At 41.9% G+C, this 15,002-nt stretch overlaps 1 protein-coding gene across 8 annotated transcripts in view; it reads right to left on the bottom strand.

The window, feature by feature from the left end:
• strbp (spermatid perinuclear RNA binding protein) overlaps positions 1-15,002 on the bottom strand; it is an 85,259-nt gene that overhangs the window by 6,539 nt on the left and 63,718 nt on the right. For all 8 annotated transcript variants that reach the window (XM_061799708.1, XM_061799706.1, XM_061799707.1 and 5 more), the window contains 12 exons: positions 13,272-13,387; positions 12,630-12,725; positions 12,378-12,489; positions 11,798-11,895; positions 9,372-9,477; positions 8,372-8,455; positions 7,000-7,208; positions 5,863-6,015; positions 5,607-5,741; positions 4,076-4,216; positions 2,026-2,155; positions 1,871-1,927 (listed from right to left, as the gene is read on the bottom strand). In XM_061799708.1, coding sequence (XP_061655692.1) covers positions 1,871-1,927; positions 2,026-2,155; positions 4,076-4,216; positions 5,607-5,741; positions 5,863-6,015; positions 7,000-7,208; positions 8,372-8,455; positions 9,372-9,477; positions 11,798-11,895; positions 12,378-12,489; positions 12,630-12,725; positions 13,272-13,387 — 1,437 coding nt within the window. The remainder of the gene's footprint in view (positions 1-1,870; positions 1,928-2,025; positions 2,156-4,075; positions 4,217-5,606; positions 5,742-5,862; positions 6,016-6,999; positions 7,209-8,371; positions 8,456-9,371; positions 9,478-11,797; positions 11,896-12,377; positions 12,490-12,629; positions 12,726-13,271; positions 13,388-15,002) is intronic.

Raw genomic sequence — 15,002 nt, 5'->3', positions numbered from 1 at the left:
CCAGCTCCCCACTGAAACGAATTGCCCCCAAAGACTGTCACAATTGTTTTGTTACATTTTTAATAGAGGGAAAAAAGCACTGTATTCTAAAACATGAATATAAAAATGGAATAAAAGAGAATTTAAAGAAATAAACTGGTTTCATGAAGTGTACCGTCATTTCTCGTGTATAATGCGCACCCATGTATAATGCGCACCCCCAAAGTTGAGGGCTCGCTATGGGCTGTACGTGACCATGTGTGGATCTATGGAGCTCTTATAGGTCAACAATACCGTATATACTAGCCTACGATTGTAACTCATTTCTGTATATGAGTCCAACGGACCGTGCTTAGCAATGAGGCCCATGGAAAAAATTAGCAGCTGGAAAGTTATGGCCTGTTTACTGCAGTGGGGACTGTGAGTAGCTCACACTGCTAATCTAAACAGAAATAAAGATGACAGCAGTACAGACTGCGTTTCTGCGGTTAATACAAGGCCCAAAATAGCTGCAGATTTACACTCACACTCAAATAAATATACAGGCGTAGTTAAGGAAATAATTTTTACGAAAAACAAATCCAGGCCATAAATACTGTATGAAACAATCAGTCCGGCGGTAAACTAGTTCATTGAGCACCTTTCGTAACCTTGAAATGTCGGGACCATCGTAAAGCGAGGACCCCCTCTACTTGGCTCCAACCAGCAGGTGTTAGTTCGCTGTCTAAATACTACATGATGGCTACAGCAGTAGTTTCATTCTTATGCTATGGCTGATGTTAGCCCAATGGATTTATGGTTTCTGATTTGTTTAGGGTGTTCCCTTCCGACGGCAGATACATAAGCCAAATTTATATGCAAGTAGGAATGTGTCATAGGCTACCACAAACCTACGCTAATGCAGTAGTGAAGTCATAATTACAGTGATGTTTTGTATGAAAAACACTTCCAGGCCATAAATATACCACAAAGAAATGAAAAACAGCAAGTATGGAGGATTATGCCTTCTTGTGGATGATGACGTATTCTTACGACACTGTGCAAAATAGCTCGTGTGCCGTTCGTAACCTCAAAACGGAGAATGTCAGAACAGTCTTAACCGAGCCCCTCATCATATTTCTACAAGAAATGGGCTTCTGACTAAACTTCCTTGACCAACTTTGGAGAAATTCTGTCAAATGATCTGTAATCAAAACAATAAATTGGAAAGAAAAAGCTTTCTGTGAAAGTTCTGGTCTCCCGTTTCAATGACAGCACTGTATTGAGCAGAATTATGCAGCCTGGAAGACTCATGTCATAGCGGGGTTCAATGTCGCATAGCTGATTTTAGGTTGATCTTCATTAGACAGACTAGTTGAGACAGACTCAACAGCACCTCTGGTGTTGCAGTAATCAAATATTCTGCACAATCGACAGACTTGTTAGCAATCATTTAATTGATTATTACGCCCATCTCTACTTCCTTCACCTTTTCTTCTATCTCGTATATTTGAATAGAAGCTGCTGGAGCACTCTAATTTCCCTTTGGGATTAATACCAACTCGTTTGATTTTAGCTAGGGACCAGAAAGTCAGACAGCAGTGCTTGGCTGAATATCAAGTGGGGAGTGGACGCTTAGCCAAAGAGCACATTCCTTTGAAGATCACACACCAGACACCAAACGCACATGCGCACAGGACAGAAAGCCTGCAGCCCTGATCAGCATTTAATCAATTGGACAAACACGAAAAACTTGAAGGAAAGATGTTAGAGTCAAATCCAGAAGATTTTGAACCATTAGGATGATTGCAGATGCTGTTGAGTGAGGCCTGCATGTAAAAAAAGGGTGGGAAGAAAAGTGACAGGCAGGAAGTGGACGCTGCAATAACAGGAAACAACAAGTCCCACGTACCGTAAGCAGGAGCAGCTGCGGCGGCGGCGGGGCTGTAAGCGTACGGCGTTCCGAAGCCTGTTGACGAGGCGGCGACACCGTCAAATCGCACACTTGTAACATCTTACAAACTGATTACACTTGATATCTAGTAATAAATAACAAAAATGACTTACCTGGCGTAACGTATCCTGGTGCTGCGGCGCTGACGAAAGCTCCCCGTGCGAGGGTGGCTCTTCCTCTTCCTCGGGCTACCTGAGCTGCCACTGCTGAGGCTGCTGCTGCCGCAGCCAAAGCTCCTTTGGTCTGAATGTAAGTACACAATGGAGATTTCATGGTGAATTAGCTTTCACATAAAAAAAGAGCGGTTGTGTGTTTGCTAATTAGAGAGCACGAACGGCAGATAGCAGCACAACAACTCTCGGCAGCTAATCTCCGTGCTACTGTAAATTGTGAGTTAAGGGTGCGCTCACACTGGGCCAAATGCATTGATTATATGCATCACGTTTCCCGCAGATAATGTATGTTAACAAATAATATATCTTGGATCATCTATTTATACCAGTAACATATAGTGACAGGCTGAAAAATTAAATGCTCTTTCACTAGAAGGCAGACCAGTGTTTCTACGTGTTTGCGATTCATACAACAGAATAATAGCTTTGTGTTTAACTAAACAGGCCCAGATTTCACATTAGTCAATTAATCAGTAAACTGAGACAAAATCATCATCTATGGCACAGGTGCCACGGCATTTTATGTGGCCCGCGAGAGTGTGCATCGACTTTGTGTTTCTTGCTAAGATAGCAAAATTGCAAATTGGCTTCACTTTTAAAAATATTGAGATATTGCAAGCATTTTTTGTTACCAACCCCCCTTTTAAAAGGAAATTGATTCATACTGTAGTTGAATAAACAGTTTTTACTGGCTTCTGATTTCAAAAGTAATTATCCATTAATTTATGTTTATGAAATAATATGAGGCAATCATATGGGATTGCAGCCATACCGGCCCACCGAGTGGAACCATAACTGAGATGTGGCCGGCGACAAAAATTAGTTTGACACCCTTGATCTATGGGGTAAACCAGCTTCTGTCTGAGGTTGTTAGTGGGCTTAAAAAAGTAGGACAAAATCCTGAGAAGCAAACTCAGCCATGTTGTTTAAGCAGTGCGGGAAGTGAGGGTGCAAAGATCTCTACATTGGAGAGACCAAGCAGCCTTTACACAAGCACAGGGACGGATATTGGCGAGCAGTTTCTTTGGGTCTGGAGTCAACAGTTCATTTGTATCTCCAACAGAAGGCACATTCATTTGAGGTCGATAACGTTGAAATTCTGGATATGAATTACTGCTGGTGTTTTGAGTCATCACCTATCATCTGCTAATAACAATGTTATGACATCCCTCCCCCAAAGATTGTCTCACTCAAAAGGAAAAATGGCCCTAATGAGCCATTTTGCCACCTGGTGAGTAACTACCGGTTCGTAGTCAAGATGGTTATTTACCAGCAGTGCAGGACGGCAACAACAACAACACCCTATTGTGACAAGCCCCAGGGGACACATTCATCAGAAGCATAAATAGGGAGACTTCATACCTGAAAAATTAAAACTGAGGAAGTCTTTTGAATTTAAGGTCAAACGTCTTCAATGAACAAGACTAGACAAAAAAAATAAAAAATAAATAAAAAAATAGTCCAGTTGCTTCAATTCAGCCTTTGTGGATAATGCAGAGAAGCTTCTCTTCTAAAAAAAGAACTCACCCCTCTCTTTTTATACACCATTCCAGAGAGATAGAGAAGTGATAATGTATCACAGTTGTCTTGCCAGTTTTATTTTACAAGTGTTGCAGACTACATTAAAGTAAACTGTGTGGCAAGAATAATAAAAAAAACATGCTGTTGAATGTTAAAATCTCAGTCAAGACAAGCTGTTGCGCTAAAAAGTGTTATATTTGAGTGAAACTTAACCCCACGTTCCAGAAAGGTTCATGTTTTGGTTTTTTGAACAATGTTTGATGAAAATATAGCACATTTTCATCACAATTGCAAAACATAATGGCATTATCAAGTGTTGGTACTTGGTATCAGAGAGTACTCAAATGTAAGTACTTGTACTGTGTCTGAAAAAAGTGGTATCAGTACATCCCTTGTTACAGTATATGTAACTAATCGCAAGGCAATTTGGCTGTTGATTAGGTCCTGTTCTGTTGTTTTTTTTCCTGACCTGAGGCAGTAGCTTCTTTTTCTTGTTTGCAGCAGCATTGGGACCAGAGAAGAGTTTTTCCAGCGCGGCCAAAGCAGCACTGGCCTTTGCTACCTTTTTGTTGGGGCCCGCCCCACGGAACTTCTGTCCATCCACCTCCACCTGGCGTACGTAGAGAATATAATTAGTGGCATCCCTTTTTTTCTCTCAAAACTAATTATCACTCAACAATGCTGTCCCAAAACCATGTGTTTAGCGGAAATCAACAACTCGACTAAGGTCTGGCGGAAACACGCTCACTTGCTTAGCGATGCCCTGCTGTCAGAGCAGGCTTGCTAATCAATCAGCAGAGCAACAGAGCAGCGAGGCATGACAGAAAACAGCACGCCTCACCGACAGCAGGCTCACTCAATGAACAAACTTGACTGATTGACCGCACTAGAGAACAGTTGGCTCCTCCGTGTGTGTATGTGTGTGTGTCTGTGTGTGTGTAGCATAGCACTTCATTAGCCAATTCCGCCTGAGTACAAGAGAGCCTTTGACGCTCATCTTTGTGTTTGAATTCTTTCCCCATCAGTGGCCATTGGTTTTAAAAAGTCCTCCAAGTGCCATACTTATACGCCTGATTGAGTAAATATTTGCATGCAAAAAAAGCCGCAAATTTGATTGCTCACACAAACAGATGTGGAAGGTGCTCCACTAAGTGTCTGCAAAACGCGCAAAATTGCTGCGCAGTTCATTTTGTACGTTCTCGGATTAGTCCATGCAAATATCCAAATTCAGTATGTGCAATATCATTTATCAAACCTGAGACGAATTGAGATGGCTGATTTTGCATCTTTACATACAGTGTCTGAAAAACAGCTGCAAACAGGCAGCAGGGAGACCTTTTCCGCTCGTCAAAAACTCAAAAACAAACAAAACAAAAAAACTCACTGCAACATATAATCTGTACAGCAATGCAATTTTGGAGCTTGATCTAAAGACTGACTTGAAGTCAGTCACAAGAAGGAGTCAACTCTGCATTTCCAAAGCATCTGGGTCAGTTCAGCAGGTGCTGGCCTCGTCCTGAGCAGTTTTCTGGGTGTGCTGCCCCAACTTTTAATTGCAGGATGCGCACATATATCCAATTGCAACACACTCGGAACGAGTTAAACCAAACAAAACATGACGGTTGCTGCCTCCCTCTAAATTATGATGATGTTTGTGATGATTACGATTAGTAATCAATTTATTTTCTGTAACGCAGGAGTATCATTGTTTGCCTCTTCCAATTCCATCACCTCAAAATATATTTTGTGTTTTCAGTGGTCCTAATTTAGCACCAGCTATTTTATTAAATGTATTGACAAAACATGATCCAACCACAGAAATGTTGTTTGTTTTTCCACATGGAAGGTCGGATTAAATGCTCTCGCAGGCTGAATAAGACACCCAGGCCATAGATTGGCTCTGGCCCCCCCCCTCTCCACCACCAGAATTAAATAGCCAAACTCCACAACATACTCTATTTTGGTTTTCCAGCTTCTATTAGTGTGTGTGAAGCACCCACCTCCATGACAAAGCGCTTGTCATGGCTGCCTCCACTTTCAGAGATGAGCTCATACTTGAGACCTCGTCTTTTCTCGTTTAGCTCCATGACAGGGTTCTTCCCACTCGCCGTCAGTATGGGGCCCTGAGTTCGCACCTTAGGAGGTTACACATAGGTAAATAGAACAAACGTTTCCATGATTGACTTGGCCATTGCCTGGATTGTTTGCAAAAAGGAGTTAATGGTCATCTTTGATTGTTCTGTTTTTGAGGCCCACCTCCAGTGTGTTGGAGCTGTCTGAGGAGTGTGTTACGTTATTGCTCGTGTGAGAGGACGTCTCGCTCTTGCCTTCGCTGTCAGACTTCTCGTCCGAGCTCATGGGGTCCAGGTCTGAGTCGAAACCAGTAGGGTAGCCCATCGCCTGGAGAACCTGCGGGAGGGAAGGAGAAGACAATGACCTTAAACAGGAGCTTAAATAGCTATCTGACAAAAAAACAACAATAGGTAACAATGGCTAATATTTTCTTATTGTTAGGAAATGTCATATCTGTTCGTGAGAAAGATGTGTTGGTGTAGAAAAATAAAAAATACAAAGGCAAGTGCACTATTATATTTTTTCTTTTGAAATAGTGAAAGGGCGGCACGGTGGCCGACTGGTTAGAGCGTCAGTCTCACAGTTCTGAGGACCCGGGTTCAATCCCCGGCCCCGCCTGTGTGGAGTTTGCATGTTCTCCCCGTGCCTGCGTGGGTTTTCTCCGGGCACTCCGGTTTCCTCCCACATCCCAAAAAAACATGCATGAATTGGAAACTCTAAATTGCCCGTAGGCATGACTGTGAGTGTGAGTGGTGGTTTGTTCCTATGTGCCCTGCGATTGGCTGGCAACCAGTTCAGGGTGTACCCCGCCTCCTGCCCGATGACAGCTGGGATAGGCTCCAGCACGCCCGCGACCCTAGTGAGGAGAAGTGGCTCAGAAAATGGATGGATGGATGGAATAGTGAAAGGGTTCGAATGATACCACCTTCCCAAAAATAAGGTCAGTGAAAGCATTCATATCGACATGCTCTTTCTTAGCAGGGAAAAAAGAAAATTGCTTTTTTTGACCTGATGGGTGATTGTGTTTACTGATGGAGAGAACATACGGTCAAAACATGACAGAAAGAAAGAGAGAGAGGGCGAGAACAGAAAACAGAGAGACCGGTAACCCTAACCCTTTTATGGGAATGAAGCAAATAGCGGATTATCCCCGCTCTTTGCTCTGGAGAGCATTTTTGTTCACAACCACTTTAGGATTACATGGATTTGCCCACCTCCACAAACACACACATACAGAATCTGAATACATACATGGAAACATAGAAGGAATTTTTGGGCGCCAACATCTCAAAATCTCCTTTAGTAAAAATGTCCTGTTACCTTGACGGCAACATGGAGCTTGGCGGTCTTCTTGGAGGACCCCGATGCTTCGTAAATGGTTCCATCCAGGTCCACAGACATAGTGAAGACCGGGGCGTGAACAGGGCCCGACTGGGATAGCAGGCGATACTGCAGCCCTGGACGAATCTGGTTCAACCGCATCAGGGCATTCATTGGCTGGTTGGAGTCTATGGCTTTGCCGTCGAGAACTGATCAAACAGGATCTGGTTAAAGGGGTCTAGTATTGTTATATGTCACGGTACACTATTAATATACGAGCATCACCTATCGATACTGATGCTGTCTGATATACAGTACAAATATGAGCAGTTGTACACTTAATGACAAGTTACATTTTTGATATAATCTGAATCTTTCTATGCTTTTCCATGTACTGTCAACACTTATTATCTAAACGGCCAATAAAAACTAAATACTTATAGCTACTCGCCTCTCCGTCCTTTTTTCGTTCAGGCTGTTGTCACTTTGTTTTAATAAGCAAAGTGCTGACAACTAATGAATGTAATGTTTTGAGCTGGTGATTGGTAAAGGCTTATTTTTCACTGCAGAGTGTTATTAATGAACGCAGTTTTAAAATCAGGTGAATAAATTTGCCATAAAGCTATTATTAACATTGATTTCAATGTAAACTATGGAGACAGCGCTTTGGCATTGTTTTTTATTTCTCTCGTTTGACTATCATTGTAAGCATGTGTGTGCAAACATTTAAGAAGTAATACACAAGTGTACAAGTGTAAAAACAGATGCACAATTCATGTACGCGTGTGCTTAATGCGCAAGAAGACGTTTCCTTTAATGTTATGTAAAACACTTTTCCCCAATGCAGCAATTATTGCAAAATTGCTATATTTTTTAAAACATCAAATATTTATTTGGAAGTTACTCTGCAATTTTTACCCCTATTATCGAGTAAGAAGTGTGCAGTCTAGGATATTTGTGCAACTTGTTATGAATCAGCTTTCCCCAAAATGTTCAATGCAATCTCTTTTCTTGCCAGTGGCTCAAAATAAAACAGCCTGTCTGCCTCCAACACAAGTGGTTCATCTTCTCCTTGACAGAAGAAAGATGCTGGGATTGTAGTGTGGCCTGGTAAAATGTTGGCAATCGATAGTATTGAGCAGCATGCGAGAGATGTAAGAAGGCTAAAGAGAGAGAGAGGCTCATGGGCAGAAAGACAGTAAAAAAAACAAAAGAAGAAAATCTTCAATGTCTTTGTGCTGTTTTTTCTTGTTTTTTTTAGAAAGATGTTATGCTGGCAGAGGATGTTTTTTCATAATGCTACCATCGAAGTAAAAAGCGAAGCTGCTTGCAAAAATAAACTAGGAAGTAATGCCTTCCTTCCTTTGCATACCTCTCCTAAGATTCCTCTTCATCTTCTTTATGAGGTCCTTGTCGTCCATCATTCCGTCATCGTATGGCCTTTTCAGACCCAAGCCTGAAGGGAGAACAAGGCTTATTACTAATCATTCACTAAATACTACATATGTTTATGTGAATGTCAACACAATTACACAAGTTGTAAACTGGAAAAACTATGATTGTTCAACCGCTGGACATCGGTGTAAACAAGGCGTTCAAAGTGAAGTTGCGAGCGGCGTGGGAGCGATGGATGACAGACGGCAAACACAGCTTTACTTAGACTAGGAGGCAGCGCCGGGTGAGTTACGCCACAATTTGTGAATGGATTGTGGATGCTTGGGCTAACTTGTCTGCTTGCGCTGTTTTTCGAGGTTTTGCGAAAGCCGGCATCATTGCTGAATAGCCCTCCGGCAACGAGACTGACTCCGACAATGACGAGAGGGAACCCGAACTTGCCCAGCTGTTCATTTCGGATACAGAAGATGAGGACTGTGATGGATTTGTGGATGAGGATTGATCAAAAAATAACGTGTGTACATTGTTAAATACTTCAATAAAGTACAACCGAACTCAGTTTTGCTACCGCTGCCTTTTTAAAAACATACGCTAGCATGCATGCTAAGGAATGTTTTCGCGTGCATGCATGCTACCGTATGTTTTAAGCTAGCGTATGTTTTACCATGCCTGCGTCCAATAATACGGTGCGCCTTATGTATGTGTTAAATACAGAAATAGACCCCGTAACTGAGACTGCGCCTTATGGTCGCGAAAATACGGTATATACACAGAGGAGGTAAACAGAAATATGAAGCCTGTCAACAATATTGATGCCTCTGTCAGAGGTTTGTTGAAAAAATGTTCAAAAAGGTCAGGTCATATTTGAGATCCAACAGGGAACCTTTCCAGTAAGAAATCTCTTGAGTCTGACCCACATAACCTTGGAATGTTATAGCTTGAATGTAAAAATGTGGAAACCAGACTTTCTCACACACCTTCTTTGTCACACCAAGGGTATTTCTGCAATGGTTTATTTGAGGGAAGAGGCTCCATCTCCAGCACTTTGCAGATCTGTCCAAATGCCATGAGCCTGAGAGCGCGCTGTCAGACAAAGCGCACACAGGAAGGAGAAGATGAAAAGACACTTCAAACTACACAGGCTATATGCATTTTGACATTGCAATTCTTATGAAACTTTGTACTCTCACTGGATTCTACCTTAGCCCTTGCCGAGTTAGCGTTGTGTATTCTTTGTCTTTTGCATATATTGTTTTTCCAGAAGACGAACCAGTGTCTCTAATGGGAACCAGAAAGCTAAGCTACAAAATTCAAGTTGTCTGTTAGGCCTCTCATACAAGCCACACCACAGTGTGAAAAAGACTTCTACAGTGAAAAATCACCAATCTGACCTTCTCAAAAAGGCAGATGGGCTTATCATCCTTCAGAGCTCTCTCCCTCTGAATATGATAGGCCTGATTCTTACAGCATTCACTGCAATATTCACTGGGAGACGAAAAAAAAAAGTATTTTTAAGAAAATGGTTAATAGGTTAATGTCTTAGATTCAACTGGAGAAAGCAAATACTTTTTTCCTGCAAAAATATGCAATATTAGCCATTCGAACTGAGGACTCTGCATCTTTTTGCACAATTGTTGTTTGTTGTTGTTTTTTGTCAATGTCTTTATGTCTCCAAAGTGTTCTGTAAATTGACTGTCTGTTGTACTAGAGCGGCTCCAACTACCGGAGACAAATTCGTTGTGTGTTTTGGACATACTTGGCAAATAAAGATGATTCTGATTCTGATTCTGAAATATAAAAATACTGAATTAAAACTACACATACAACAACAACAATACACTACCGAGTGAGGAGAGAACTTTTTTGAGACACCAAGCCCACACAAACAGGTTTGGACCATTGAAAGCATTTGCAAGTGTTCAAACATGTGACTGGAAATGTACTGTATGTCTAGTTGGAAACAGCGTAGTAGGACTTTGATACAGTACAGTATATCGCTGAAAGTGGCAATAACCTAGGCAGCTGGACAGAGGCAGACTGAACATTGCTCCTGGTCACATAAAAGCGACTGAACACACATTGGCTATAAAATAAATCTACACACTCCTGTTCAAATGCCAGGATTTTGCGATGATATAAAAATTTAACCAAGATAAAGGATTTCAAAACTTTTTCCACTATAAATGTCACCCATAACAGGTACAACTCAATTGAAAAACAAAATCTTTGAGAGGGGAAGTAAAAATAACTGAGATAATATGGTTGCACAAGTGTGCACACCCTTTTATAACTAGAGATGTGCCTGAGCTCTGAATTAACCAATCACATTCAAACTCATGACCACCAGAACACAGAGACTGCTATTCAGAACTGTTCATAATTCCCTGAACCTTGTTTTAGGCCCCAGGTCCAGCTGAAGAGAGAAAAACAAGATTCTGCCACCACAGTGTTTCACTGTAGGTTTGGTGTTGTTTTGGTGATGATTTTGCACCAAACAAATGCAAGTGGGAAAATGTGTTATGGAAACAAATATAACAATGAAATGGCTACTGTAGAATGAAAATCATGTATGGGGGAAAAAAAGTGGTTTTCATTTTTCAGATTTATTTTTTTTTTTAAATCTCACTCTGGTTAAAAAACAAAAACAAAAAAAACCAAAACCCCCCCAAAAAATCAATGAATTTCATTGCTCAATGACATGACCTCATTGGAAGATGTGATAGTAATCTTTCTCTAATCAGTATATGTTAATCCATCACAATAAATCAACAGTACACATTGTCAACCTACACAAACGATGAGGCTGTGGTGGCCTGCAGTGGCTGTGCTAATGTGAATCCATTAGAGAGCTGGAGTGTCCGGGATATTCATGAGGCTCTGTGTAGCCCATTGACAGAATAGCTTCCTCTCTCCTATCTGCGCTTGTATCTGCTCCAACACAATTATCCCCATTGACATTCCAGCCTCGTTCGAGGTGTCTTCAAAGGAAAATGGACGGCAGGATTTACTAAGCCACGCAAGCTCGGAAAGCTGCTTGACTCAGTCGAGCATGCGTGTCAAGAAGGACATGACACCACACACATACACCACACATATGCTCTTGTCGGGGTGTCAAAGAGGGATTTATGGCTGGTAATGGCAGTTTCCCACACCTGTCATTAAAATGCAGAACATTGCCTGCTCTTTTGAAGACATGCTCTCATACAAGTACAAGTGTGCGTGGATTTTGACTGTGGGCTTTGGAAGGTGATATGACGGGCATGCTTCTTCCAGATGTCTTAAACACTGACACCGCGGGGCTGGGTGATAGCAACAGTGCCTTTGAGCTGCTATGTGTATGTATGCATGCATGCTGTGTGTGTGTGTGTGTGTGTGTGTGTGTGTGTACATGCGTGTTGCGTACCTGTGCGCTGTAGGTAATGGCTTCCGCCTGCTCATCTGTCAGGTTGGCTAATGTGTTTGTAGGCTGTTTCTCACACGGATCGCGTAAACCTGGACCACCTGGTGCAAGTGACAGAACATGACATAAGCATTAGTTAGAAATGCATTTTAATGCGTGAACGTAAAAACTTAAAACTGCAAAACTCTTTGGTGTGAGATTTTTCTTGACCTCAGAATGGGGTAAAATTTTGTTTTAAAATGGCCTGTACATCTCTTCGACACACAGCTTTCAATGAGCCACTTTCAAACAGTATGTCTTTTTCTTTTTTGGGGTGTCAGTGTTGCGTATAACTTAACACCTGGCATGCAGCACTGCTGTGTGAACGCACACACCATTGTGGTAATAGCACACTTTGCTGGGTTGTCTGTATAAAAGGCAAAGGTTGTTAAATGCCGAATCTTCTTTTATGGCTTTTTAATGCAGGTTCGATGTATAAAAGTTTCACTGTTTCCATCCTTTTTCAAGAGAGTGTTTGTATGTACAGACCCAGATACTCAAGTCTCCAGCTGTAAAAGTGACTCATCCAAGCAGTGATTCAGACCTGGTAGCAGTATGCCTGAGGCCAGACACTCCATGACCCGGCGCAAGGCTTCTCCTGCCCCAAGGGGTCTGTTGCAGGTGGCAATGGCCTTCTCGCAGATCAGTTCCAATGGCTGCCAGAAAGCACAATAAACAATTTTTTTTTTTAAAGTGCATTTGATTATGTAAATCGGCAATATGATTTACGACCATCCAATTGAAGTTTGGAGAAAAAAAAACTTGCTACTGTTATATTAAAGAGTCATAGGCTTACCCATCCGTTAAGAGGCTCCCAGGTGGGTTGTCTATTGCACATGTCTCTAAGTATCCTGAGAACGATAACGCAGGACTTGAGTCCATTCACTCGAGCCTGAGAGCAATAGAAAAGGGATAACGGGAACAGTGGAACAATAGGGACCGGGAAGAAATTGAGTACACAAGCCACTGTAATAATACAGAAAAGACTGTGTTCATGATTAAAACTACCTGAACTCCAGGATTTGTCAGATCAAACAACTTTGTGAAATGCTACTTCTTATTTGTATTTGTTTTTGGTCAGTTAGTCAGTAGGGAGGACAGGTGTGGGAAGGGTTTTAAAAGGGAGGAATTGACATGATACAGAGCAGGCAGGTTCACAAAATAGCAAAAAGAAAAAACTATTCCACAGTTGCGTTTGTAGCCTTACGATGTTATTTTACATGGATTTTTATTTAATTTAATTTTTTTAAATGATGGTGTCATTTTACAGATGTGGCAATGTAGTACTATGAAGCTTGTTACTCCCATTTTTACATCATTCAGCATTGTTTATACGTGTCATTAAAACCATAGCTTTAATTGAGTCGTCGCAATATGAGTCACTCGTCAGGCTACAAACAGCATCAGGCAGGAAGACAGGAAGTGAGTGGGTGCCGACCTGGAACCACTTGGCGTGTCGCAGCGCTGCCAGGGCCAACAGACATCTGTGTCTATCCAGCACCTCTCCCTCTTCCTCCTCCTCAGCCTCCACTCTTTGCGCAGCAGCACCCAACACTGCCACGAAACAATAATAACCCAATGTAGAAAACGTAAAAGACACACACATCATAGCTGAGCATGTGTCCTTCAATTGCGCGCGCGTGTGCGTGAATGCGTGCAGACAATTTCTGTGTGAGTGCACGCATACACGCACGTGAAGATTTGGTACACGGCGCTTCATCATGCCATTAAGCCGCTCGTCTATTTGTATAACGTGTTCTACAATTCACAGATCTGTGATGAAAGCTCACTATTCAAATAGTGTCTTTTTCAACATGGATCAGGTTGGCATCACGTGTTAGTGATAGCACAGCGTTACGCAAGATGCGCTGATCCTCCTACACCCAGGTAAGTTGAAAAACGCACACACTATTTAAGGGTGACTTTCTTTCCGTAAATCGAGCCGCTGACAAATCAGTGAAATGGAGTCACGAGGGAGGAGAGAACTTTTTTGAGACGCAGGGCCCCCACAAACAAATACCACAGGACTGTTTGATTTACTGTGAGTGTTGACAGAACAGCAAATCAATCTGTCCTTTGTGTATTTGAAAATGATTTCTTTAAAAAGTATTTTGATCCAGTCTACGTCAGGCAGGAGTCAAAATAGTTGAGTTTTCACTTTGGGTTTACTTGAGATGCGCTTGACATCAGAAAGAAACATCAACATCTTCCCTGAGCGAGCACACAATCAAGTGCCCAAAAGTAGAACTAAACAGAAAGAGCATCTACAATAGTTAAACTTGAACTAAATCAAACACAACTAGGGATAGATTAAAGCAGGGTGCAGGTTAGAGGGGGTTGGATCATTCTTATGCTTCTGTATTGTTTTGATTCATTATGCCAAGTCCCAGCATTGAGACCACTTTTGCTCCTTCTGCAAGGCAAGCTGAATCCAACACAGCGGTATATGAATGAGTGTGGTTACGTGGGGTTTCCATAGAGGGTTTCTTTGTGTGTGGGACTGCAAGTGAACTAAAACACACTAAACAGTCTTTGTGAAAACATGCTCAAGTAAATATTTTGCTCATCCCTTCCAAACCCTTTCCTCAAGAGATATTAAGCGGAAATGTCAACTGTTATCATCTATACAGAAGAAGCACAAGTGCATTATCGCTGAACTCATCTGGCCATTATCACAGCCCACCTCTTATCCTGTCAAACACAGTGGTCTGTGCGTGCGTGTGTGTGTGTGTGTGTGTTTGCTTTAGTGTGATGTATAAAGCTTTATCTCAAGGTTTGTCCCACATGGACCGCTGAGACGTGCATCGTTATGGTTGCTCCTCTATCCTTATCCCAGACTAGTTGTCTTATTCTCTGCCAGCTGCTCTTCGCTCAGCACACTTGTGAGCAATCAAAGGCAACAGCTGCACCTCAGATGAAAGTACAGCGGAACCTGGAAAACCTAACGCCACTCAGTTTGTATAATTTGGAATCCTGCCAACATTTTTGGGGAATGATGTAAGAAAAAAACAAAACCTTTCAAGCTCTATGCAACATCTAAACATAGCAAAAATAAAAAATTAATGAAATGAAAAAAACAACAATGGGTGTTAGGAGAGGAATGTGAGAAAGTTACTTACAATTGCTGTACAGGAGGACTGTTTTGAATAGTCAACAGCAGAACTGACCA

Source organism: Phyllopteryx taeniolatus, chromosome 15 (genome assembly GCF_024500385.1).
Source record: "Phyllopteryx taeniolatus isolate TA_2022b chromosome 15, UOR_Ptae_1.2, whole genome shotgun sequence".
NCBI classification, from domain to species: Eukaryota; Metazoa; Chordata; class Actinopteri; order Syngnathiformes; family Syngnathidae; genus Phyllopteryx; species Phyllopteryx taeniolatus.
Note: the sequence above shows the minus strand (reverse complement) of the source record. Positions and strands in the feature narration are given on the sequence as shown.